The sequence below is a fragment of the Littorina saxatilis genome, linkage group LG11 (genome assembly GCF_037325665.1).
Source record: "Littorina saxatilis isolate snail1 linkage group LG11, US_GU_Lsax_2.0, whole genome shotgun sequence".
NCBI classification, from domain to species: domain Eukaryota; kingdom Metazoa; phylum Mollusca; class Gastropoda; order Littorinimorpha; family Littorinidae; genus Littorina; species Littorina saxatilis.
In genome coordinates, this window is record NC_090255.1 from 8,930,346 (window position 1) to 8,958,146 (window position 27,801).

Consider the following 27,801-nt stretch of genomic DNA (forward strand, 5'->3'; position numbering starts at 1 on the left):
TTGATCTCACTACTTTTTATTTCACACAACCAACAAGCACAGTTCAAACACTCACGAACACATCTCTTATATTCAGCTGTCTTGGCCAACTCAGCACAAACTCTCGGGCACAATTTTCACTACCAGCATGCACGCTTGATTCCTGACATCTGATTGTAGTCAGCAAAGTGTCGCCACATGATGCGACTGAGTTTCCATTTCTCCAACACACCGCGCGGTCTTGAGGTTAGAACACATCGGCATCGCAGGCGAACGTAGTTACTGTCCCTCGGCATGGCCGCCACCTCCGTGTGTGCCATCTCCTGTGGGACAAAGTAAGGGGGAACATCAGTGTGCTACCCTTTTAAGACCGTTTTCTTAGACTTTTTTGTCACAGCCGTAGTAAATTTACCTCCATTTTCGGGGGGTTCCACAGTAACAGTCATACTACACCCACCTGAAGTTCTGCAGGCAGAATGGTGTTCTTGCGGACGGCATTGTAGCGCTGTCTATACACGTTGAGGTCTTTGACTAAGCGTCGTCGCTTAACATCACGCAACATCCGCCAGTCCACATAATGGGTCCTCACTGTCATCTGCAGTTGACTGTTAACCCTCAGCAGTGACTGAAGTGTGCGCCCCAGCAGTGAGCCAGCCATTTTTCCTGCTCTTAACTGTAAGGCAAAAAAAAAATATAGGTGTGGTTACGGTAACATAGCCAAAAAAAAATAGGGTAGGAAGGTAGGCAATCACTTTTTTTTTTAAAACTTTTTTTTCTAATGTGTTCAAATTAAACCTACTTGACAGGTAAATAAGTGTGCGACTCGGGCGATTTCGCTTTCATTGCGTTTTCTGCACTCGTTTTTACATTTAGTCAAGTTTTGACTAAATGTTTTAACATAGAGGGGGGAATCGAGACGAGGGTCATGGTGTATGTGTGTGTCTGTCTGTCTGTGTGTGTGTGTAGAGCGATTTAGACTAAACTACTGGACCGATCTTTATGAAATTTGACATGAGAGTTCCTGGGTATGATATCCTCAGACGTTTTTTTCATTTTTTTTATAAATGTCTTTGATGACGTCATATCCGGCTTTTCGTGAAAGTTGAGGCGGCACTGTCACGCTCTCATTTTTCAACCAAATTGGTTGAAATTTTGGTCAAGTAATCTCCGACGAAGCTCGGACTTCGGTATTGTATTTCAGCTTGGTGGCTTAAAAATTAATTAATGACTTTGGTCATTAAAAATCTGAAAATTGTAAAAAAAAAAAAAAAAAAATTTTTATAAAACGATCCAAATTTACATTCATCTTATTCTCCATCATTTTCTGATTCAAAAAACATAAATATGTTATATTTGGATTAAAAACAAGCTCTGAAAATTAAAAATATAAAAATTATGATCAAAATTAAATGTTCAAAATCAATTTAAAAACACTTTCATCTTATTCCTTGTCGGTTCCTGCAGGGGCTCACATCCACATCGGACATACACGGATATTATTTCCAAATGTCCTATACATTTTTCATGCAAGAGGACATATGTCCTATTGTTTTTGTCACAAAGTGGTCATTGTCATTTAATCCAGATCGACATTGTCAGTACTTTCCAATTTACAGTAGTTTGATTTGCTATTTCATCGATGTTTTGAGACTTTATGTGCTTTTTATATAGAGAAGGGCTTCCAAGGGTCGCAACTCTGAATGCTCCAAGCCGGTTGACAGTTGCTCCCATTCGCGTTTTTTAACGTTTTGATTTACGTTTTGTTGGGGGAAAAAAAATGTCCTATTGATTTATTTTTGTTCAGGACAAATGTCCTATCACTTTTGCATTGTCCAGAACATTTGTCCTATGCCACCTCTCATGGATGTGAGCCCCTGTTCCTGATTCCAAAAACATATAGATATATGTTTGGATTGAAAACACGCTCAGAAAGTTAAAACGAAGAGAGGTACAAACAAGTCGCGTAAGGCGAAAATACAATATTTTGTCAAGTAGCTGTCGAACTCACAGAATGAAACTGAACGCAATGCCATTTTTCAGCAAGACCGTATACTCGTAGCATCGTCAGTCCACCGCTCATGGCAAAGGCAGTGAAATTGACAAGAAGAGCGGGGTAGTAGTTGCGCTAAGAAGGATAGCACGCTTTTCTGTACCTCTCTTTGTTTTAACTTTCTGAGCGTGTTTTTAATCCAAACATATCATATTTATATGTTTTTGGAATCAGGAACCGACAAGGAATAAGATGAAAGTGTTTTTAAATTGATTTGGACAATTTAATTTTGATAATAATTTTTATATATTTAATTTTCAGAGCTTGTTTTTAATCCGAATATAACTTATTTATATGTTTTTGGAATCAGCAAATGATGGAGAATAAGATAAACGTAAATTTGGATCGTTTTATAAATTTTAATTTTTTTTTACAATTTTCAGATTTTTAATGACCAAAGTCATTAATTAATTTTTAAGCCACCAAGCTGAAATGCAATACCGAAGTCCGGGCTTCGTCGAAGATTACTTGACCAAAATTTCAACCAATTTGGTTGAAAAATGAGGGCGTGACAGTGCCGCCTCAACTTTCACGAAAAGCCGGATATGACGTCATCAAAGACATGTATCCAAAAAATGAAAAAAACGTATGGGGATTTCATACCCAGGAACTCTCATGTCAAATTTCATAAAGATCGGTCCAGTAGTTTAGTCTGAATCGCTCTACACACACACACAGACAGACAGACGCACATACACCACGACCCTCGTTTCGATTCCCCCTCGATGTTAAAATATTTAGTCAAAACTTGACTAAATATAAAAAGCGTGCTATCCTTCTCAGCGCAACTACTACCCCGCTCTTCTTGTCAATTTCACTGCCTTTGCCATGAGCGGTGGACTGACGATGCTACGAGTATACGGTCTTGCTGCGTTGCATTGCGTTCAGTTTCATTCTGTGAGTTCGACAGCTACTTGACTAAATGTTGTATTTTCGCCTTACGTGACTTGTTTTTTTTGGTTTTTTTGACAAATGTAATAAAAAGTTATAGGATCTGCCCCTAAAAATAGGGTAGGTCGGGTTACCGTAACCACACCTATTTTTTTTTAGGCCTAAAGAAAGAATAAGCAATGTATAGTGGAACCCTACTTTTTTTTTTTTTAAATCTGAGAAAGAGGTCTGCACAGTAATATCGATTTAGTAATGGTGCTTTTCCAACAGTAAGCTTTCTTTGGCAAAATCGCTTAAGTGGCCCGAAACGTGTCGCTAGTCCTTGGTATCACTAGCACCATTCCACAATATGGACCTAGATACAAAATATTGTGTATGGGTCAATGTCCTGACCCATGTCAAAATAATGCCCCATGTCAAAATAATGCATCAACTCAAAGTATGTGTAAATGACCAAAGAATAGGTCCTGGGAACAATGGTTTTCTCACTGCCCATGCTAAATAAAATGACATCTCAGGACATGCATGCGTTGATTTGGTTAGTACAAAGTGCACATTTTGTCTACCTGTCATCTTAAAGGTGGTCATCTACATGTTTGCTTTTTTTCAATAACCTTACGGTTAGCTTAAAAGTTATGTCAGATGATGAATGAACCATGGGGAAAAAAGTTATAGAACAAAAAATATATGTAAAAAAAATTATTTTTGGGTAGCGTGACTCACGCTTCCAATATTTTGTTTTGTTTGCTGAAAACAGGTGCTTTGCCTAAAAATCCTGACCAATCAATTCATGTCACTATGCTTATAGCCACGCCCACACAAGTGCAGCAACAGTTTGACACTGGAGCGCTGTCCACGCTTTTTTTTAAACTCACGACGGGATTTGAGAGGAGTTTTGCGCTTGGCATTTTCCAAATAAGGATATCCTACTATGAGTACTACGCTAGAATACTACAATGAATTTTCAAACGGCTACACTGGCTTCGTCTTTCCTGATCGAAAGGGGGTGTATTATTTGTAGATAATAGACTCTGCATTTTAATGGTCAAATACCCCCCGCGGGTTAGGGGGAAGAATTTACTCGATGCTCCCCAGCATGTCGTAAGAGGCGACTAACGGATTCTGTTTCTCCTTTTACCCTTGTTAAGTGTTTCTTGTATAGAATATAGTCAATGTTTGTAAAGATTTTAGTCAAGCAGTAGTAAGAAATGTTAAGTCCTTTGTACTTGAAACTTGCATTCTCCCAGTAAGGTAATATATTGTACTACGTTGCAAGCCCCTGGAGCAAATTTTTGATTAGTGCTTTTGTGAACAAGAAACAATTGACAAGTGGCTCTATCCCATCTCCCCCCCCCCCCCCCCCCCCCTTTCCCCGTCGCGATATAACCTTCGTGGTTGAAAACGACGTTAAACACCAAATAAAGAAAGAATGGTCAAATGGCGATTTCAGTATAAAAATGTAGACAAGGACCTTTAAATAGTCTTCTGTAAGCTATTCCTGTGGCTTAAGTGTTCATGTTTTGCTGACACTGCCTGGATCTTCTAATGCTATTTTTTTTACACTACCTTTTACCCCCTTAAATAAAATGTGAGACTGATACAGAAAGGACCAAATGAATATCCAGCTATGGTAGCAGATAGTGAGATGCACAACTAAAATACATGTATAAGTACTGAAAAATCCCCCCTCCACTCACAAAGTAACTACATCTGCTACTTGTGATAATTTGAACGTTAATTGTTATCAACATAGTGGTCTAAATGTTCTGTCTTTCGTCTGTATATAATCCGCTTTTGACAACTAGATATATATAAAGTGTCTTAGGCCTAAAAAAAAAAATAGGTGTGGTTACGGTAACCCGACCTACCCTATTTTTAGGGGCCGATCCTATAACTTTTTATTACATTTGTCAAAAAAAACGAGTTCAAAAAACGCAATGAAAGCGAAAGCGCCCGTGTCGCACACTTATTTCCCTGTCAAGTAGGTTTAATTTGTACACATTAGAAAAAAAAGTTTTAAAAAAAAAAGTGATTGCCTACCTACCTACCCTATTTGTTTGGGCTATGTTACCGTACCGTAACCACACCTATTTTTTTTTTTGGCCTTAAAATTATAGTTGAACATTTGCGTTTGAGTACTTCATCATGACATACAAGTCGCCTTGTTCGCAATCCTTGCTCACAGTGTCTGAGTCAGGGAGTGAAATGACATAAGAAAGTCCACACACTGTAACGTGGAGGCGGCTTTTGTACCTTGACACTCCTAACGATGTCCGCTTTTTGACTTTCCTAACAACTAAATCAGTAAATGCAAGTACACGTACACACGACCTTCCCCTTAACACGATCGGCAGAACCCAAAAGAAAAGGATTGCACAAACGAAATATATTGAATATACGGACAGTTCATCGTTTTCTGTGATAGCATGATTTTTATGAACGCACCTTTGTATGATCTTGGTGACCAACCTAAACTTTCCTTGACCGTACAGTCTTAATCATCAACGTGATCTTCGAAAGTGGAAATTGTGCATGGCGCATGAGCGGAAGTTCCTGGAAGCCATATTGGAACATGATGTCATAGGGGTACCCCTCTAGGCAATCTTTATATAGTCACGTGACCATCCTGGTTCTTTCCTTTTCTACGGTCTACACGAGCAGCTTCGGAGGTATGGGTCGGCTTGGCTTTCTATCCATAGAATATTTCTAAAAGTTTTGGTCATCGCTCATTTCTAAAGTTGGATCTTGATAGTAGAATAGTTACAGAATATATTTTAATGAATCTTTTTGTTACTCGGTACGACTTGATGCCGAAAAATCTCAACCTGAAATTTGTACTGTTGCCGGACACAGCCGCCGGTGTCGCCATGCCACGTTTTCATGAAAAACCTTGTGCCCACGCATGATAAACGCTATGACAGCCTATTATGATATACATGAAAACAAATCTTTTGGTTCCACGGTTTAAGAGAGCATTTTGAACATGATTACCTTAGATTTCGTCGTTGCCTTTTTCTTGCTGTGTTGAACGTCTGGTAGCCTATTCAAGGCGAAACTGAACAATGGGTTAGTGGGAAGCTTGGGCACATTCTGTACTTTCCGATCCAAATTTCTTTAAGATATTACTCTTGTATGCAAAAACATTGTTTTTTCGAACATTTTTTGAGAATTTCTGCGAAGGATATTTACGTTTACGGCGATTATGACCAAACCTATGTATAGGACAATGACTCGGGTTTTATCGGTCGCAATATTGAGTCAACTGGGTTGCATGTGTGGCGGGTGTAGAAGTAATTGCATACCTGTCTTTGCATTTTTTTTTCATGAGGGAGGTGTTGTGCAACACACGTGGTGGTCGCCATATTGGATCTTGTACATTCCCTGTCTGTGTTAGTCTTGTCTGCTGCATGTTGATGTCATATCGTTGTTCTCGGGCCTTTTGTCTGGGTTCAGTTAGTTTCCTTTGACGATTTATTCCATTATTGGGTCTCGCATTACATGTGTTCATATGTGCTCACGCATTGACTTTCTCTTTCAGCTCCTGACATAAACTAGCAACATGGGTAAGCAGAAGATTCACATCAACATCGTGGTCATTGGCCATGTGGACTCCGGTAAATCTACCACCACTGGGCACTTGATCTACAAGTGCGGTGGCATCGACAAACGTACCATCGAGAAGTTCGAGAAAGAAGCTCAGGAGGTAAGCTGATACCTAACCTGTACCATTTGGTTATTTCATGTTCAACAAGGCTCAATCGTGCACATAGGGGCGTGACGCAGCTGCTTGAAAGCAACTTTTATTTTATGGATGTTAGTGTTTGTAGCGAGCAATGTGTCTCCACCTAGATTGTGGATCTAGACATTAAGGTGTATGTGGTGAGCATTTGAGCAACACTACTGGACCAGAGTCTTTACTTCCCAAGTTCTCTCAGATAACCATTTTTTTTTTATCTTGAAATCATGGGTGAAACTTTTCCGCCTTAAGGCGGAAATCCGCCAAATGAAATTGGTCATAAGGAATTCCTTATTTTAAAAATAAAAAAAAATAATAAAAAATTTGCCGGCGATCCGATCCGTATTTTCTCTAACATCGCTTAGTCTTTGTTTCACTCAGGCATGGGAATTGTCCGCCGAACGGCGGATTTCCGCCGAATTTTTTTTTTGTTCCACCGAAAATGCAAAAGTGTCCGCCGAAAAAATAAAGGGGGGGGGGGGGGGGGGGGAGGCACACAAAAAAAGCACCGGTTACTTTGGCCTTTGCTCAAAATCCCGCGAAAACTTTCCGTACTTTGTTCACGCACTGCTACCGCCCGCCTCAGTTATTGAACTTTTATGTTTGAAAGTAAACCAGATTGCACAGATTGTGTCAGTTACAAGTTACATTTTCCTGTTTGTCTCAACAGATCAATTTTTTTTACAAATTTAAACCATATAATACATGTATATAATTTTTTCTTCAAAAAAGCAAAAATTGGTACATTTTTGTACTAAAAACTCTGATTCTAAAAACAGAATTTAATGGCAAACTTGGAGCTCAGATGACACCAGATTGCATCTGGGTTCTTTTGAGAAAATTTTTTCCGGGGGGGCATGCCCCCGGACCCCCCTAGTAAGGCTAAGCGCTTCGCGCCGTCGACTTGACGCGTCTTCAGTTATAAATTTTCCGCCTTTTTTACATTATTCAATTCCCATGCCTGTTCACTGAGCGCGTGTATTATCGGACTACAGCTTGGCATTTGTTTCCATTGTTTACTGTGCAAATGTGTGTGTTTGAGATACCAGACGAGGCCTGATTTTTTGTTTTCTTCCGGGGGGCTTCGCCTCCCTGGGCCCCCAAGCAGGGCGTTGCCCATGCACCTTACCATGGCCTGGGCGGCCCCTGGACCCCGGCCTCATTTTCCTTATTTTCAATTCTGATCACCCATGTTGAAATTCTGGTCTAGTCAAAGACTGGTCTGTGGGATTGCAAGTTAAACCCTTAGGCTGGTTGTACGTATACTGTCGACATATGTCGCGCTACTGGCTCAGTCTGTTTGGTCGGTTCCGAATACCTCCCATGGATGCGAAAACCTATGACTGTTTTTCTATATTTTTCTGTTAATTCACCAGTGGCTATGTAACATGTGTTACAGAATTGCACCAGTGTACGGGTTGAAACATTTTTATTGACTTGTTTGGTCATCAAAAAATTGATTCCAATTAAAATGATTTTTTTTTTAGTAAGTTAACCAAACATACATTTGAAATTTCCTTTTGTTTCCAGATGGGCAAGGGTTCCTTCAAGTATGCCTGGGTTTTGGACAAGCTCAAGGCCGAGCGTGAACGTGGTATCACCATCGATATCGCTCTCTGGAAATTCGAGACTGAGAAGTACTACGTCACCATCATTGACGCCCCTGGTCATCGTGATTTCATCAAGAACATGATCACTGGTACTTCCCAGGTGAGTTTCTGTTGTATGGTGCAGTCATTGGTTAGTGATGTTATTCTGTTGGTGGTAAGGGTTGAAGTTACGTTCCTTGTAACAGGGTTTAGCATATAATTGGAAGAAGAGGACAATGGGATAATAGCACCCCTCAAACAAATTCTGATGGGACATCAGGGTTGACCCGGTAGTAGTATAACTTAACTCTCAGCAGGCTAAGTGTCAACTAAAATGGATCAATGGTCGGCATATTTTTTCAAAGACGAGCGAGGGAAGAAAGTTCGCGTTTACCGGTAATTTCCGGTATTTTACCGGTTAAGATTCGCCAATACCGGACAAAAAAGTGGATGTCGGTCAGACGTACCGATTGTTATTTGGTTTGACCGGTAAAAAAAAAAGTAGTAATTACAAAAATCGTTTGTCAGTACGAGAGAGAGAGAGAGAGAGAGAGAGAGAGAGAGAGAGAGATTTGGATGGCTTGTTGTGACAGCGCTACAATGTTGCGATTATGTCTCCATTGATGACACTTGATGTCAAGGTGTCAAACATGACGTCAAAAATAACAAGGAGGCAGCTCCGAAATGTCTTTCAGTACGATTGTGCCAGATCTAAAGTATTTGCTAGCAGATTATTTGAGCAATGTAGGTGGTCAGGGAGCGAAGAAATCTTTCTTGTCGCCGAGAAAAAGATCTACACACACAGACATCAGACATCATATTTTTCGCGCCATTTCTTTCGGTTCCCGGTCCATCGTAAAATCTTTCAGTTTATGAGAAACTGAAAGACAATAGGGCCACAAAAAAAAAATTGTCTGTTTCTGGTCACCCGACCGACCCTAAATTTCGGCGCCGACCCTAAACTTTTTTTTTCCAAACTCCAATTTTTGGCTCACGTAAGTGTAGCCTATGCGATGATAAACTTTGTCTGTCTGTGCGTGCGTATGTATGTATGTATGTGTGTATGTCTGTGGTAGAAACTTTAACATTTCCGAGTCTATGGATTACGTCAGTCTCGGTCAAAAGTGTTCGACGTGTGTGATAGAAACTATTTGAAGACGTCACATTATGACGTAAGAGGGTTAGACGTCACGCAAAGGAATTACTGAAAGTCTCGGTCATTGTTATTGTGAGCGGGCCGAGACTTCTTGGCAGATCCAGGGTCTCGCTTTCTTGCATAGTTTCACCTATGCTTACTGTGTGTGTGTGTGTGTGTGTGTGTGTGTGTATGTGTGACGGAGTGATTGAGTTTGTGCAAAGAAACTACAATGGGAAGAAGGATAACTTCCTCATTGGGCATGCTTAGAAATGAGAATGGCTAAATATGAGTTATTCCCCTTTGCTGCATGCTGACCAGACTGTCTCCTGCTTTGTTATGACTAGTACAGTCGATCTTTCTCATGTTGTGACTTGCTTTATTTTCACATTTTCGGTATTTAAAACAGCAAACACACACACACACACACACACACACACACACACACACACACACACACACACACATACACTGAAGAAGTTTCCATTCTGATTCGGTTATTTTATTTGGTGCTATATGTTTGCTTCACATTGTTTCTTTTTTTTACATTGCTTGAGGTATCCCCATTCGCTAAACACATCCATAATGCATGCATGGCTCATTCGAAAGAGGGCAACTGAACAACTGATGCCCAATAGCAATAAATACTGAACAACTGAACAATAAATAGCAATAAAATGATGACAGTGCCAAGTTTTTAAGTACAAAGTGAAATCATGTGACTGGACAAAGGCACATTTACAAAATACAAATAAAAAAATCGTGGCCCATTTTAAATTAAGTTCTCAGCTCATGGGGAAGCATAAGATGACCCTAGAAACCGAAATTAGGAGACCTCCCGCCCCCAGGGCAGACTACAAAAAAAAAGGGGGGGGGGGGTAATTTGTGAAAAAGTATAAAAGGAATCAAAAACTGTATACATGTATTTAGTTAATACCCCAAAAAGTTGTATAGTATATACAATGTCAGACCCTAAAGAAAGTTTGTTAGTCATTGCTTAGGCAAAACAAAGCAAAATAGTCTGTTTACGGTATCCCGACCAACCCTATTATTTTTTCCCCGCCAACCCTAGACCTTTTTTTTGGCATTTGGAGAAAAAGAAAAAGAAAAAAAATCAATTTTGTTCCTGTTTTTTTGCAAAATAATTTAAAAAGATGGTTATAAAAAAAAAATTAAGAAAAGCCGACCTACCGACCCTCTTTTTGTGTGCCTATGTTACTGTAAACAGACCAAAAGGTACATCAAAAACAACACACCAGGGATGCTACTCTCCCCTTAAAAATAGCCATGGGTCATAGGTGTGACGTTTGAATCTTTTAGCTAAATAAAACCATAGGCAATTGATCGGAAATATCAGGAAAAATCTTACAAGTTTATTATTTGTTTGCTTGGACCAATCCTCTTGCCGAAGTGTTTTACAGTAAAAATTGATTTTACGTCAAAAGTATCACAGGAATATCGAATGTTGAGGTAAGGCTGGGATAGCCAAGTTCAAGAATAACGGAAGGTGACTGTTGAATCTTTTTGAAAATGTATAAAAATATAGATGGTAGGCAATTCAAAATTAAAAAAAGGACTCTCGGAGCATGGACTTTTGAGTCAAAAATTAAAGAAGGCTCTATGAGCCGAAGTACATGTTTTGTCTCTTTTTTTTTATTTTGAATTCCCTACGATCTATATTTTGATACAATTTTGGACCCTCTTTGTACGGAGAGAGTTGGCAATTGTTAATCACATTCTCTCATCTCATCGACTCTCCTTCGGCTCCTTGGTAACATGCGTTCCGTCTCTGCCAGGAATGGACACAGCAGCAGATAACCGGTAAATATGTAACAGGCATAAATGGCAAAATAGCTCGCCTCGCCTGATAATATATGAGACAACTGTTCTATTACAAAGTCTTTCTTGGGAGGCTTGGCTAATTTACTCGCTCGTTTTACACGGGGTTCCATCGTTTTCTTTTCTAATCGGAAAACCTTGCTCCTCAGTTTGTTGACCTTCTGCCGAAGTTCCGCTTCACGAGGGGATGGGGAGGATGACGACTTTGATGCTTTACATCCTATGTCCTCCAGGATCGCCTGAATGTCATCTAAAAAAGAAAACACACACACAAAACACACATAAAATAACATAACCATAACAAGTTACAACCTGGAAGAAATTAAAACATGTGTAATTCAATCACAAAATGAAAATAAACAATAGCGTAGGAAGGCAGGCCAGAAATGAAGTGTATTAGCAACTATGGATTCGATGTGGAACAATGATGGAATTGACCTTGTTTGGTACTGAATGGGTGAGGCCATTAGAACTGTACCCACGGAATACGCGCTATATAAGCTTTATATTGATTGATTGATTGATTGATTAGGACAACAGTACCAGGTAAACTCCTCACACACCATGCCTCTTTCTTTCTTTCTTTATTTGGTGTTTAACGTCGTTTTCAACCACGAAGCTTATATCGCGACGGGGAAAGGGGGGGGGGGGGGGGGGGAGATGGGAATAGAGCCACTTAATTGTTTCTTGTCAAACCATGCCTCTAACAGGATATGTTTCCCATCTTTACGTGTGGGAACTACAGGTACAATTTCATCCATCCATGCATCCGCCCTATACAGCTTCTTCTTCTTCTGCGTTCGTGGGCTGAAACTCCCACGTGCACTCATTTATTTGCACAAGTGGAATTTTATGTGTATGACCGTTTTTACCCCGCCATTTAGGCAGCCATACGCCGCTTTCGGAGGAAGCATGCGGGGTATTTTTGTGTTTCTAAAACCCACCGAACTCTGACATGGATTACAGGATCTTTTTCGTGCGTATTTGGTCTTGTGCTTGCGTGTACACATGAAGGGGGATAAGTCACTAGCAGGTCTGCACATAAGTTGACCTGGGAGATCGGAAACATCTCCACACTTAACCCACCAGGCGGCCGCGACCGGGATTCGAACCCTCGACCTTCCGAGTTAATAGACCGACGTCTTACCACCCCGCCCCAGCGCCCGTCACCCTATACAGCGATTATCAACTATGTAATGGATGGGTTTAAACATTTTTTGATGTCAGGGTGTTCTTCATGGTTAAAAATCTCTTACCTGGTTGAACAATTTGTGTATCAGGCGACAGGTCGGTGCTGGCTTCATTTGTAGCTACCCTTTGCGATGGTGGCTTCCTCCCACTAGCAACCTGCAAATTGCACAGCTCTTTAACTGACAAACTCACAACCAACACCCAGTCACAATGAAACATTTCTCCCAATTTCATGGCATTGGTCTTAGGCCACACACAAAAAGTGTATGTTTCTGGTAAGGCAAAACAAAAAATAATCTGTTTACGGTATCCGGACCGACCCTATTTTTTTCCCACCGGCCCTAGACTTTTTGGGGGCATTAAAAAATAAAATTAAAATATTCAGATGGCTAAAATACAAAACTAAAAAGCCGACCTACCGACGCTATTTTTGGGGGGCCTATGTTACCTTAAACAGACTTTTTTGTGACCTAACATGACTAAAGGTGGAGATTTTTTTTCTAACCTTTTTTTTTTAAACCATCTTTTAAACTATTTTGTTGAAAAACAGGAAAACAATTGATTTTTGAATACCCCTTTTATTTTTGAAAATGCAAAAAAAAAAAAAAATGTCTAGGGTCGTCGGGAAAACATAGGTAGGGTCAGGTGACCAGAAACATACAACTTTTTTGTTGTTGACGCCGACCCTATACCTTTTTTGCCATTTGGGGCTGTTTTTTTGCAAAATAAGTTCATCATATCATCATAATCAGGACGTCGATCCAAAATAAGTAACTTTTTTTTGTTGGCCTTATCATTTTTTTGCGCTAAATGCAAACAGGCATTATTTGATGGGAACAATGCTGTTGTTTTCAATTCTTACATCAGCCTCAAACTTGTCATTACTCAACCTGCATTTAATAGTGTGCTTCTTTGGTTTGCAAAAACCTAAAACCAATAAATAAATAACCTTCGGTGGTGGATTGGGCACTGCAAACAATGTCGGGACAGCATTCCACACAAGTGATCCTCTCTGCAGGATTGTTTTACTGGTTGGCCTCAAAGTGATCAATACAAAGCTTGAGACCTTGAACAGCAGCTGGCTGCAGCTTTTCAAAGTCCTCTCGCCTTGTGAATTGCATCCATATTCTGCACCTAGTTTGACAATAAAAACAACAATGTTATTGTTAAACTAAGCAAAAAGGAAAGACAAAGAAAGCTAAATCAGATCTTCAGTCTAAATCTAACGCTCTGCCTGAACGCAAAACGGATGAGTGATGTACCTTTGTACTGTAGTTTTCCCGTAAGCAAGGTTTGATAAAGGTTTCGGCAAATATGCCCACGGGTTTGTCATCAAGTGTAAACTGTTGTTTTGTACTGACTTCACAGTCGTAAGTACTCGCTGACGCTGTAGTCTACTGAGTGAGTTGACTCGAGCCATTGCATTCTCATTCTGAAGAAAGTAAACCTGATGAAATAATCACTGCACAACCCACCTTTTTTCTTCTGTAGGGAACTTGTGGAAAGTTTTCCCGAAGCAGCTCTGTTTGTAACGGGCGTTCTTGCAACAAAAAGCCGAGCACAATTATTTACCACCACCTCGCACACGATCGGTACCTACGCGATCCGCCATTTTGTTTTCGCCGCCAGCATGTGACTAGGGACGATAACCCACAAACACTTTTTCGCATTTTCTTCGCAAGTTCCACGTCTTCCTTTTGTACAGTGTTTGGTTTGTGTTACTGTTTGTCGATTTCTTACGTGAGCCTTGAAGGCTTCGCCTCTTGTTTTATTTTTTTTTTGGTGGTATAAGGACAGGGTGAGAAAATGAACAACAAAAACGTGTGAAAACGAAAGTCCGCTGACGATTTGTAAATGTGTTGAGTGTCTTGTCTCTATGTATAGTGAATCCAGTCTCTTTGCGCGATTTTTAAAGTTAGTTTTATTGGTCTACATTTGGGGGAAAAAAAAAAAGAAAAAAAAAAGCCGACCTACCGACCCTATTTTTTTTTAGCCATGTTACCAGAAACAGACAATTTTTTTTTTTTGCCTAAGGGACGGCGTCTAACTATAGCCGACATAGCATCATACCGGGAAATCACGTACTCACACCAGCTTAGATCTTTGTCTACATACAGTTGATTATTGTGAGGCGAGTCGATTGCGATGAAGAAGCAACGATCTTTACTGTCTTTTCTACCCCCAAGAGGTGAGAAAAGGCCTTTGAATGAAGGAACTGAAAGTGAAAGTACTTCACGGCCTAGTAGATCTACATCTGCAGAGCCCGAGTCTCAAGCGGCGGCAAAGAAACCAACATCGGCATCTTCCACTGTCAAACGATTTCAAGAAAAAAGGTGCAAAGAGTTTCTGTGGTTGCGGACAGAGGGGGAGGGGGAGAACTTTCTCATGTTTTGTGAAGACTGCAAAAAAACACGTTTGTCTTTTACTGGTTGCCTTGGCAAGCTTACCGATTTTCGTGAGAGCCTTGTAGCCAGCTCATGACGTCATACCGGTTTGAAAAATACCTAGCGCGATCACTGCCTGTTGGGTTGCATAAAATGCACTACTGATTTAACCGCTCACAGCGCATTAGTCAGCTTGGCACACACTTTCGCTTTGCTAATTCCGAAAATTGAACTTGTGAAATATGTACATGATGGTGTGTGGGATTTTGATATGAAGATTTTATGTGCTGTTGGCATCAGGCGCACTAGTAAACGGAACTCCTGAATTAGGTTTAGGGGTGAAAGTGTTTGTAATTTGGTTGGCCTAGTAGTTGCCTTGGTAAATTTTTGCTTAATTTTTATTTAGTTGTGTCAATATTACTCCTTATGATCGTGTACGTGTGACGAAGTGTAACAAATATTGTGAATTTTTAGGCTGACTGTGCGGTGCTGATCGTGGCGGCTGGTACTGGCGAGTTTGAGGCTGGTATCTCCAAGGAGGGCCAGACCCGCGAGCACGCACTGCTTGCCTACACCTTGGGTGTCAAGCAGCTCATCATCGGCGTCAACAAGATGGACAGCACCGAACCTAAATACAGCGAGGTGAGTGCTTGGTTAGCTTCAGCATTGAGCCCCATGCAGTGTATTGCCTTGGTTGGGACGTCTTGCAAGGGGGTTAACTTAACGAGGGTCCCTTCTGGATGCTGCCCCTGCCTGATTTGTCGGCTTTGTCTGTGCTCTGTTTTTTGACTCACATGCGAAGCAAAAGTGAGTCTATGTACTCACCCGAGTCGTCCGTCCGTCCGTGTCCGTCCGGACGTCCGTCCGGAAAACTTTAACGTTGGATATTTCTTGGACACTATTCAGTCTATCAGTACCAAATTTGGCAAGATGGTGTATGATGACAAGGCCCCAAAAAACATACATAGCATCTTGACCTTGCTTCAAGGTCAAGGTCGCAGGGGCCATAAATGTTGCCTAAAAAACAGCTATTTTTCACATTTTTCCCATTTTCTCTGAAGTTTTTGAGATTCAATACCTCACGCGTGTCTGTGTGTCTTTCTCCACTTAACAGCTTATTGCTGGGAAACTACTGGGCGCAGTTCGTTCAAAAGTTGATACACTGACTTGATCATAGGTCCGATTGATTGTATCAAAACTTCATAGGGGGTAAAATATCAAGGGTCTGCCAAACCCAGCAAATGCAGTAGGCAGCCCAGAGATCCCTAAGTACCTCTCCCAATTATAGTACTTTTCGGCAATATTTACAGTTTCAAATTGCTAGGATAGCTTCTTTGTGATTTTATAGAGGTGTTCTGGGGAAACTGAAAGGTAGCCTCGTCAGGGGACAACTATTCAAACCCATATCCTCATCACTTTGTTTCTCGATTGAGAATAATCATTTATAGATGACTATTTTTCATTTCCCTTGTTTGGGTGTATTTGTGTGTAATGTTTCCTGGGACCTAAATGCGAAATAAACCACAAAAACGACTTGGCGGTGAGAGGAATTCACACCGGCAGGGCAACACGGTGAGAGGAATTCACACCGGCAGGGCAACACGCAGCCTGATAGAACAGCCAGCCAGCGCGCTAGTTATTTCCCGCATCATCGCACGCACACAGAGGATTTTTGTAGGTCAGGTTGTGGGAAAGTCCACCCTTAATGTTCCACAGGGGAGGGAACTGGTTTTCTCAGTGATGTTGATGGTTTATACAGTGCCTTTTTGAAAGAATATTTTCCGAATTTGTGGCACACTTTTGACTTTTGGTTTGTTTATCTCGTCGAAGTAACATTCAAGTGTTTCTAAATCAAAACCTTCCAACACCGCTGGTGCAGATTACAGGTTTCGTACAGGTCATGGAAAACCTGGAAAGTCATGGAATTTGATTTTTAATTTTCCAGGCCTGGAAAGTCATGGAATTTCAATTCAAGTCATGAACGGACTGGGTGGCCGAGTGGTAACGCACTTGCGTTCGGAAGCGAGAGGTTGCGTGTTCAGGCCTGGGTCAGGCCGCAATTTTCTCCCCCCTTTCCTAACCTAGGTGGTGGGTTCAAGTGCTAGTCTTTCGGATGAGACGAAAAACCGAGGTCCCTTCGTGTACACTACATTGGGGTCTGCACGTTAAAGATCCCACGATTGACAAAAGGGTCTTTCCTGGCAAAATTGTATAGGCATAGATAAAAATGTCCATCAAATACCCGTGGGACTTGGAATAAAGTAAAAAAAATTCCATCTCACACGGCATTAAGTCTCAGGAAACATGAATACACGCATGCAGGAAAAAAAATATATGGGTAGCGCCGTATGTATGGCAGCTCGCTTTCCCCGGGGAGAAAGCAGCCCGAATTTCCATGAGGGTAACCTCACTGGACTGTAAATCTTATCCAATCCAAGTCATGGAATTTAACCCAATGCCTCCCGCAGCGCCCGCTAGCGCCCGCAAAATGAGCCTTTTATAGTTCCCGTAACGCCCGATAGCGGCCGCTAAACACTAGGTCGCTTACTTTCGGTTTCGCTTTGACCTATCCCATCATTCAATACCGCTAATACGCACTTCCGTTTCCGGAGGAAGTAAGGTGTTTTCCTGTGAAAACTGCATGGCAAAACTAAAAGCAGGGCCTCACATCCATGAGAGGTAGCATAGGACAAATGTCCTGGCCAATGTAAAAGTGATAGGACATTTGTCCTGAACAAAACCAAATCAATAGGACATTTTTTTCTCGTAACAAAACGTAAATATAATTAAACTTGACTAGTTTCTTGGCACGAGGGTAAAAGAACAAAAATACTTTTCTTGGCAAAAAGGTAACAGAAAATATAAAATAAATTACATCGAGTCAGTGCAGTGTTTCTGTCTCTGAACTTCAACTACTGTGTTGGTTCCTTTCTTTTGCTGAAGAGCATTCGCTTCCTCGTGGATGTCCACTTTTCAACAACCTTCACCACCCACTGTGACTTGTGAATGTCATCCTTTGGCCCCTCCAGGTACACACGCATCAAGCTTGAGACGAAGTTACGCGTGGGGGTGAGGGAGGGGGTAGTGTCTTTCTTCGGCTCCGATGTTTGACTATCGCGATCGACATTCTCACCTGGGCGATCAGGCTCTAACTGCTCTGGGGCTGGAGGAAGCTCAGTTTCCGTGCTACTGACAGATGATGAGGGAAGGGACTTGAAGTGTAATTTCTTCTGTCCCCTTTCTGGGATCAGTTTTCGTTTAGGCGGCATGTTTGTTATTTTCGGGGAAAGCGCGAAGGGAGGCAACTCTCAACTGGCTTCGAGCATTCCGAGTTGCGAGCCTTGGAAACTCTTTGGTACTAGAGGCACAAAGTGTCTAATTTCGTCTGCTACACATCGCTTCGCAATACATGTACATCGATAAATTAGCATTCAAACTACTGTAAATTGAGAAGTACTGACGATGTCCGGATCAAATGATAGAATAATCGGACATTGACCACTTTGTGACAAAAACAATAGGACATTTGTCCGCCTGCATGAAAAACGTATGGGACATTTGAAAAAAATATCCTCATATGTCCGACGTGGATGTGAGGCCCTGTAAAAGTGGTTCGATTTTTGTGATTTTTTAAAGTTTGTCAATTTTTTGTGTGGCCAAAATGGAGAATCTTAGCAATGGCGACTTTTGGCGTGCCATCATGGGCGAGAGTGATAGTGAAGGTGGTTTTGAGGGGTTTTCTTTGGACGAAATTAACAAGGACGAAAGTGACATTGACCTAGATGTTGTTGTGAACGATGAACAGCTTCTGAGGGAATTTGAATCGAGTGACAGTGATCGTGATAGTGATAACCATGGTGATAGTGGTGACAGTGATATAATTTTACCTGTTCTTGCTGCTCCAAATCCTCGTCGAAAAAAAAAACGGCTGTCAAAACAGAATCGTAATGAACTGACAACAAGGTGGAGTGATAGAACTACTCCTGTCCAGCCAAAAAAGTTCGATGTTGGTGTGACACCTGTCGGTCCCCGAAACTGTCTTTGGGTGTGTCATCTGCGATCTTCACTTGTGCAAAGGAGAATGTTTCGCAGAGTTCCACCAGCACCTGGCTCAGTCCATCCACTAACTACTTTGTCTCTTATGTGCATCTTCTGTTAATTTTAGTGACTGACAAAATTAGCAAGCCAACAACGCTAAGTTTTGTATAGTTTTTATTAACTCTAATAACAGAATGTCATATCACTTATACTTTCGAAATGAGCATTGTGTAACGTAATACAAACTGGTCCTGAAAAAACACCTAGCACCATTATAATAACTGTTATTTTTATCAAATGATGTTGCTGACTGACTAGCAGTTGTGTATAATTTACAGTTTTGCCACTTGGAACATTTTTGTGCCTAAAAAAGCAAGAGAAGGGGACTAGAATATATTCTGAAAACGTGGATTTTTTGCATCAGTCAACTTTATCATTTTTTTTTCAAGCTGTAGATTAAGGTAAAACTCTCCTGGTGTTTCATTTTAAAGAAGTTAAATCTTTCAGCAATTTTTAGATCCAAACTACATTAAAATGTGAACAGTAGTTATTTTTATATGATTTTTGAGTCACTTGAGAAAAAGTGACTCTATGTAATCGGTCAGTGTTAGTCTGTCCGGCCGGCCGTCCGTCCGTAGACACCACCTTAACGTTGGACTTTTCTCGGAAACTATCAAAGCGATCCGGCTCATATTTTGTTTAGTCGTGACCTCCAATGACCTCTACACTTTAACGATGGTTTCGTTGACCTTTGACCTTTTTCAAGGTCACAGGTCAGCGTCAAAGGAAAAATTAGACATTTTATATCTTTGACAAAGTTCATCGGATGTGATTGAAACTTTGTAGGATTATTCTTTACATCAAAGTATTTACATCTGTAGCCTTTTACGAACGTTATCAGAAAAACAAGGGAGATAACTAGCCTTTTCTGTTCGGCAACACACAACTTAACGTTGGGCTTTTCTCGGAAACTATAAAAGTGACCGGGCTCAAATTTTATGTGAACGTGACTCCCAGTGACCTCTACACTTTGACCTTTTTCAAGGTCACAGGTATGTCTTGAAGGAAAAAAATTGAAATATCATATCTCTGAAACTATTCATCGGATTTGATTCAAACTTTATAGGATTATTCTTTACATCAAATTATTTACATCTGTATTGTGTTGTGAATAGCAATTTCTTCCTGTCCATCTGATGCCTCATATAATATTCAGAACTGCGAAAGTGACTCGATCGAGCGTTTGCTCTTCTTGTTTAAAGTTGGTAACCGGGTGCCTTGTACGGAGTTACTCCCCTTGCACTGGGAAATAGATAAGCAACAGGCTCTCGGAATGCGGGAGGCAAAGGGTTAACAAAAATAAGAAAGAATTTTTTTAACCTTTAGCACGCCAGCGGCGATTTTCGTTGCCCAGCCATCCCCCCTTTGCCAGCCAGCAGCGATTTGCGTCGCCAGCACAAGGCTTGTTCGTATGACCAACTTCTCGTTCGTATAATTTGCATACGAGAATAACGGTATTTTAACGGCACTTGAGCCAAAGCGAGGCTCGCTTCCTTCCGTTATCTTGTGTCGTCCGCGCTGCGTTTGAGTCGGTTTCGTCAAGTTTTCTGCTTTTGTTTTTGCATCGATAAGTACTTTGGCGCTTCGACAAGCAAGATGGAGGATGATGAGTTTTAAACTTTCTTTCGAGTTGTTTCTTGACAACAAAAAGTATGCGGAATTGAAACGAATTACCGAGGAAGATCTTCGCAATGAACTGTATCGCGGTGAAAAAAATGACAGTTCGTCAAGTCACAGCACAGGCGGAAGGTATCGTCCACTGGACTACTATCACAGAAAGAGTAGTCTTTCTGTGATAGTAGTCCAGTGGACGATACCTTCCGCCTGTAGTCACAGTAAGTGCAGATGAATACAAACAGTGGCTGGTCCAGTTTAGTGAAATGACAGGACCAGCAAACATAATCAATCAATATGAGGCTTATATCGTGCGTATTCTTTGGGTACAGTTCTAAGCGCAGGGATTTATTTTATTTTTATTTTAGGCCAAAAAAAAAAAAATGCTTTGGTTACGGTTTCATGGCCAAAAAAAATAGGGTAGGTAGGTCGATTAAACTTTTTTTGTTTTTTTGTTTTTGTTTTGGTTGGTCCCTCTTGAAATGATAAAAATATTTGTGTATGCAGGATATTCGAGGTATTTTCATATTGGTGTATTTGGAACCACAGATATTAATTACTTTTTCATGTTAAGAAAAGAAAACTGGACATACCCTTTAAACTGTATAGTGCCACTAGTGAACACAGTCTTGAACGCAGTCTGGACGGGCGCAGTGGCGTGGTGGTAAGACGTCGGCCTCGTAATCGAGAGGTCGGGAGTTCGAATCCCGGTCGCTGCCGCCTGGTGGGTTAAGAGTGGAGATTTTTCCGATCTCCTAGGTCAACGTATGTGCAGACCTGCCAGTGACTTAACCCCCTTCGTGTGTACACGCAAGCACAAGACCAAGTGCGCACGGAAAAGATCCTGTAATCCATGTCAGAGTTCGGTGGGTTATGGAAACACGAAAATACCCAGCATGCCTACTCAACGAAATCGGAGTGAAGCTGACTATGCTCTCAGAGTATAGTGTGGGGAACCCAAATGGGCAAACGAGCTCACACGTAACCTGAAAATTCTGGAACGCTGAAGAAGAAGAAGAAGAACGCAGTCTGGACTGATTCGAAAGAGTCTTCGGGCTCGGCACTTATTTTCGTCGACCCAACACATTTTATCCCGAACAGTTTGCCGTCCAAAGTTGGATGAAAATCATGAAAAATGTCCACCAAGGTTGCACTCTTCGAGTACCGACTTATCAGTCGTGTTTGTTCGATATGAACGCACTTTCCGAATACACGATTGCAAATGCAGACGACATCTTTTTACGTTCGCGCAACGAACGAACGCACGAGACTGACTTCCCTTGGATATGGGAGTTGTAAAAAGCGGAGTGGTGTCCCTTGTCGGGCTTGTTGTCTGCTCGCCGGCGATCGATGTTTTCTCTGTGCCGTGGTGTTGTCGTTTTCGGTGGGTTTTTGTGTGTGTGTGTGGTTTTTTTTTGTGTATACATGTGTTTGGTTCATTTTATTTTTAGCTTTAGGACCAAAAAAAAAGTTTAGGGTCGGCCCAAAAAGTTAGGGTCGGTCGGGAAACCGTAACCAAAGCATTTTTTTTTTTTTTGGCCTTATGCAAATTATATCGCGCACATATTCAAGGCGCAGGGGTTTACTTATGCCGTGTGAGATGGAATTTTTTTTACACAATACATCACGCATTCACATTGGCCAGCAGATCGCAGCCATTTCGGCGCATATCCTACTTTTCACGGCCTATAATTCCAAGTCACACGGGTATTTTGGTGAACATTTTTATCTATGCCTATACAATTTTGCCAGGAAAGTCCCTTTTGTCAATCGTGGGATCTTTAACGTGCACACCCCAATGTAGTGTACACGAAGGGACCTCGGTTTTTCGTCTCCATCCGAAAGACTAGCACTTGAATCCACCACCTAGGTTAGTAAAGGGGGGAGAAAATTGCTAACGCCCTGACCCAGGGTCGAACTCGCAACCTCTCGCTTCCGAGCGCAAGTGCGTTACCACTCGGCCACCCAGTCCTTGCCGATAATCTGACTGCGTAGCAAATGCTTGTCGAAGAGACACTGCGTAGAAACTGACTCAAATTCAGTGCAAAGCAAGCCAGTGTCAAAACTGGCAGTGACAAGACGTAAAAAGTTTGCGTGTTCGGAAATGGCGACCTGTGGATCTAGTCATGGAAAAGTCATGGAATTTTGTTTCTAAAAACCAGTGGGGACCCGGAGATTAGACCTGACTGTCTGCGTGCGTGTTAGAGCTGAAGACGAAGCCTCAACCGCCAGCCAGCCAGCGGATACTGTCGTCACAAAAAGACGTCATAGTTACACGCAAAACGAAAGAGACTTTGGCGTCATTTACTTTTGTTCGGAATTTTCCGTCTGTTCCTAGCTTGTCAGTGAAGACCTGACGTGAGTAAGCTTACCCAAAACGTCTTATGTTCTCTATTCACATTGCAGCTGTGAAATAATCAGTCTCGGTCGTGTAGGTACAGAGTTTGCTTCTGCAATCATTGTACTGTTCGTGTTGATGACGGCTTCATAAGACAAATCAGCGAATCTATCGTGAGGAAGACGTTTATGTACAAATCACCGAACCCAACCCATTTTTTTTTGTGTGCATTTTTCTGAAGAATAAACTGCATGTGGTTAATTTCATCCGTTTAATGCTTGTCGAAACGAGCCATAAGGCTTTAGAATAAAAGATTTCACGCATTGCTTGGCCATCTGGGGTCCTTTGTCGCTGCCCTACACGCCACCAGGCGTGAAAGGCAGTAAGTAAGTAAGTTGGCCATCTGATCACAGATGAGGTCGCAGTTTGTAGGTTGAATCTATGAATCGGCCAGAGATCTGCATTTCTGGTCAGAAACCAACATTCACAACACAGGCATTCCAAACATTTATATTAAGTTATGAAGAGGGTCGGCAGTATATTTTTCACTGTGATCAAATAAAAGAGAAAGGCCAGTCACCACGCACATCCTCGGCTCGCATTCAATGTATTTATATAGCAACGGGAATGCCTGTAATTCACAGAGCAATCACTTGGTCTTAAACTTTCATACTGGGGGAGCCAGCCAGTCGGAAGAGTACTCGGGTCCAGCGCGAGCGTTTTTGACTCACATGCGAAGCAAAAGTGAGTCTATGTACTCACCCGAGTCGTCCGTCCGTCCGGAAAACTTTAACGTTGGATATTTCTTGGACACTATTCAGTCTATCAGTACCTAATTTGGCAAGATGGTGTATGATGACAAGGCCCCAAAAAACATACATAGCATCTTGACCTTGCTTCAAGGTCAAGGTCGCAGGGGCCATAAATGTTGTCTAAAAAACAGCTATTTTTCACATTTTTCCCATTTTCTCTGAAGTTTTTGAGATTGAATACCTCGCCTATATATGATATATAGGGCAAAGTAAGCCCCATCTTTTGATACCAGTTTGGTTTACCTTGCTTCAAGGTCAAGGTCACAGGAGCTCTTCAAAGTTGGATTGTATACATATTTTGAAGTGACCTTGACCCTGAACTATGGAAGATAACTGTTTCAAACTTAAAAATTATGTGGGGCACATGTTATGCTTTCATCATGAGACACATTTGGTCACATATGATCAAGGTCAAGGTCACTTTGACCCTTATGAAATGTGACCAAAATAAGGTAGTGAACCACTAAAAGTGACCATATCTCATGGTAGAAAGAGCCAATAAGCACCATTGTACTTCCTATGTCTTGAATTAACAGCTTTGTGTTGCATGACCTTGGATGACCTTAAGGTCAAGGTCACATGTATTTTGGTAGGAAAAATGTGTAAAGCAGTTCTTAGTGTATGATGTCATTGCTAGGTTTAGGTCAAGCATGTGAGTCGTATGGGCTTTGCCCTTCTTGTTTATTTGGCTGCCATCCAGTTTGCTCAGTGACTATTCCCCTTGTCAGAGTATTGATTTTGTATATCGAGGTATTATAGCTATCGAGAGGTGAACGGGCTAACACCTTTCCGGTTAAAGTATTATAAAAAAAAATGTTTGGATGGTTGAAGGCAAAATGTGTATAATTTAACATTTTTGGCCCCAGGAGAGGCTTTTTTTTTTTTTTTTTTTTTTGTCTCCACAAGCTACATGGGCTTCCCTCTGATTTTTCACCTTTTTTTGTGTAAGCCCTGCAATAGTCTTCGTTGGGTGCATTTGTAGGATTTTTGCCAGAAGAGTACTAGATCGTAAAACTTTTTCCTCCTCCAGGCTCGCTTCAAGGAAATTGAGAAGGAGGTGTCCAGCTACATCAAGAAGATCGGGTACAACCCCAAGACCGTACCCTTCGTGCCCATCTCCGGCTGGAACGGCGACAACATGTTGGAGGAGAGCGACAACATGAAGTGGTTCAAGGGCTGGGCCGTGGAACGCAAGGAGGGCAACGCTTCAGGCAAGACCCTGATCTCGGCTCTCGACGCCATCCTGCCCCCGACCCGCCCCACCGACAAGGCCCTGCGTCTGCCCCTGCAGGACGTATACAAGATCGGTGGTACGTTTCTATCATTCCAGCTTCCATCTGTACTCCGCTTGTCACACTGTGTCGTGGGAATTCTCAAATTTCTTTCAATCAATTCCCTTTTCACTCGTACTTCAGCAGTTGATTTTTTTTTGAATGTCCTTTTAGGTTGATGGAGGGGTTTTATTTTGAACTGAAGGTGGTTTGTAAATATTGCGTCTGGATGTTTTATTAAGAAATAAATATTGCAGACTCTTAGGTCAGATGGTTTTAGATTTCCTCCTTGAGGTTGGGTTTCTTTCTCTTGTGCGGAGAACCTGGAACAAGGCAGCTCATACTTAAAAGTGTATCTTTCAGGTATCGGCACAGTGCCCGTGGGTCGTGTTGAGACCGGCATCATCAAGCCCGGTATGGTGGTGACCTTCGCCCCCAACCCCGTCACCACTGAGGTCAAGTCAGTGGAGATGCACCACGAGGCCCTGACCGAGGCTCTCCCCGGCGACAACGTCGGGTTCAACGTCAAGAACATCTCCGTCAAAGACGTCCGTCGTGGCAACGTGTGTGGAGACAGCAAGAACGATCCCCCCAAGGAGTGCAAATCCTTCTACGCTCAGGTGAGGCTTGTGGCGATGATTTTGTTTGCTGTCCTGAAATAAATTGGAATGCAGTTTCCACATCAAGCTGCACTGTCTTGACAAGTGTCGATTTTAAGTTGGTTGCTTGAAACTTTGACAGGAGAGTTCTTTCTGTTGCTTGGGCCCCCAGCCCCCCCCCCCCAAAGTCTGTTTACGGTATCCCGACCGACCTTGTTTTTTTAAGTACAGTTTCCACATCGAGCATCATCTTGACATTGTCGATTTTAAGTTTTACGGGACAGCTCTTTCTTAGTGATAATGCTTGCATCAGCGCGTACGTTCCGGTGCTGTGAGAGTGGCTGTGCATGCGACTTTGTGTAGACTGTTCAGGGAGTGCGGCAACTTGACCTCACTTCAAGTTCAAGGTCACAGGGGCCGTAATCGTTGTCTTAAAAACGACCATTTTTCACATTTTCGCATTTTTTTCTGAACTTATTGAGAATGGCAACCTTAGCTATGTATGCTATACAGGGCAATGTAAGCCCTATTTTCGGACACCAGTTTGGTTGACCTTGCTTCAAGGTCGCAAGGGTCCTTTAAAGTTGGATTGTATACATATTTTGAAGTGACCTTGACCCTGAACTATGGAAGATCATTGTACTTCCTATGTCTTGAATTAACAGCTTTGTGTTGCATGACTGGATGACCTTGGGTCAAGGTCACATGTATTTTTTTGGTAGGAAAAATGTGTAAAGCAGTTCTTAGTGTATGTCATTGCTAGGTTTAGTTATTTGACCTTGACACTGAAGGTCAAGGTCATGTAAAGGTCAAGGTCAAGCATGTGAGTCGTATGGGCTTTGCCCTTCTTGTTCACAGGGGTGGCAACTGTTGGGCAGTTCAGTGTTGGAAAGTTGTGTCCGTTGTCCAAGTTCCCATTTGATGTGCATATGGATAAGTGTCTGTAACCTGGGACAGGAAGTTTCCTCTCGGACATCAAAGGAGACGGTCCCGTGGGTAAAACTTGTTCATTGGCAAGTATGGGTCATTGATGTGAATACGTGCACAGCAATTAATTGTTGAGTTGTCAATTCCCCCCACCCTTTCTTTGAGGGCATTCATTCAATTGTGACAGCAGTAGATAAGATGACAGCCGTGGGCCACTGGACTTGCACGCACTACTGACTACATATACCACCCCTGACTCTTGATGCATGACTAATAGCGTGTGTGTTCCGCGTATGCTGCGTAATTACGAACTTTGACACTCACTGGTTAAAAGGTCAAAGTCGTTATTGACCCTAAGTTGGCAGGTCGGTCGTCAGAAAAAGGAGGGCGTCATTCTTGGGAGGTTTTGGTGCAGTGTGAAAAGCATCCCTGCCGAGAAAGTCGGCAAAAGGAGGGGGTCGTTACGGGAGGTTCCACTGTACATGAGAACTGAAGTCAAGTGTTGCGTTGATTGCAGGTTATCATCCTGAACCACCCCGGAGAGATCAAGGCTGGTTACGCGCCGGTGCTGGATTGCCACACCGCTCACATCGCCTGCAAGTTCGCCGAGATCAGGGAGAAGTGCGACAGGCGTTCCGGCAAGAAGCTGGAAGATAACCCCAAGACCGTCAAGTCTGGAGACGCTGCCATGGTGGACCTCATCCCCAGCAAGCCCATGTGCGTGGAGGCCTTCTCTGCCTACCCCCCTCTGGGGCGCTTCGCCGTGCGTGACATGAAGCAGACCGTCGCCGTGGGCGTGATCAAGTCCGTCGAGAAGAACGAACTCGCCGGCAAAGTCACCAAGTCTGCTGCCAAGAAGAAGTGAAGTTTACAGGAACCCTTGTCACCCAAGTCCACTGCGGTCACTCTGAACTGGTTAAGTGTTGCTGGTTGCCCTTGCAAGGCTAATAGCTCTTGCCCATCTGTACCATTCTATGATCCTTCTTTAGGCTTTCTACCCATACAGCGACAGACTCGTTGCATTTTAATTTCTTTGTCAGTATGGCTCTTGCAGTCAAAGTTACACAGGAAAGAATTCCGAAGGAAAAGAGCTTAATTTGAAATTAGCAGGCGCTGATGAATGATTTTATGTTTATGTGTACAAAAAGGGCAAAAATAAAAGAAGTTCAGTTCAGCCATTCATGTCTTGTGTTGCAATCTTTGGTGTGGCTGCAGGTTGGGATATGCCTATTTTTCGTCAATGCGGTATTGGTAGATGACTGGATGTTGGAAAACATCCATGTTCGCAGGCTTATCCATGATTTTAAATTTGCACTAGGAGGCATAACTGTAGTGTAGAATAATGTGG

General features: G+C 42.0%; 2 protein-coding genes and 1 long non-coding RNA gene across 4 annotated transcripts; 1 reads left to right on the plus strand and 2 right to left on the minus strand.

Moving 5' to 3' along the window:
* On the minus strand, nucleotides 1-5,513 carry LOC138979697 (small ribosomal subunit protein uS14m-like). Its single transcript, XM_070352433.1, has 3 exons — nucleotides 5,366-5,513; nucleotides 437-652; nucleotides 1-302 (listed from the first exon to the last, which is right to left on the minus strand). Exons 2-3 carry the CDS (start codon nucleotides 635-637, stop codon nucleotides 120-122), a joined length of 384 nt encoding a protein of 127 aa, XP_070208534.1. The 5' UTR covers nucleotides 638-652; nucleotides 5,366-5,513; the 3' UTR covers nucleotides 1-119.
* LOC138979693 (elongation factor 1-alpha 2) lies at nucleotides 5,467-27,631 on the plus strand. The gene is made up of 7 exons (XM_070352424.1): nucleotides 5,467-5,589; nucleotides 6,459-6,623; nucleotides 8,187-8,366; nucleotides 15,269-15,436; nucleotides 24,687-24,966; nucleotides 25,291-25,547; nucleotides 26,971-27,631. Exons 2-7 carry the CDS (start codon nucleotides 6,480-6,482, stop codon nucleotides 27,316-27,318), a joined length of 1,377 nt encoding a protein of 458 aa, XP_070208525.1. The 5' UTR covers nucleotides 5,467-5,589; nucleotides 6,459-6,479; the 3' UTR covers nucleotides 27,319-27,631.
* Nucleotides 9,867-14,127, minus strand: LOC138979698 (uncharacterized). 2 transcript variants are annotated; one of them, XR_011460098.1, is made up of 4 exons: nucleotides 13,886-14,127; nucleotides 13,360-13,544; nucleotides 12,476-12,566; nucleotides 9,867-11,469 (listed from the first exon to the last, which is right to left on the minus strand). It is a non-coding gene; the product is annotated as an uncharacterized lncRNA (long non-coding RNA). The 2 variants fall into 2 exon arrangements; XR_011460097.1 differs by lacking the exon at nucleotides 13,886-14,127 and having other exon boundaries at nucleotides 13,360-13,765.
* Nucleotides 27,632-27,801: the final 170 nt, after the last annotated feature.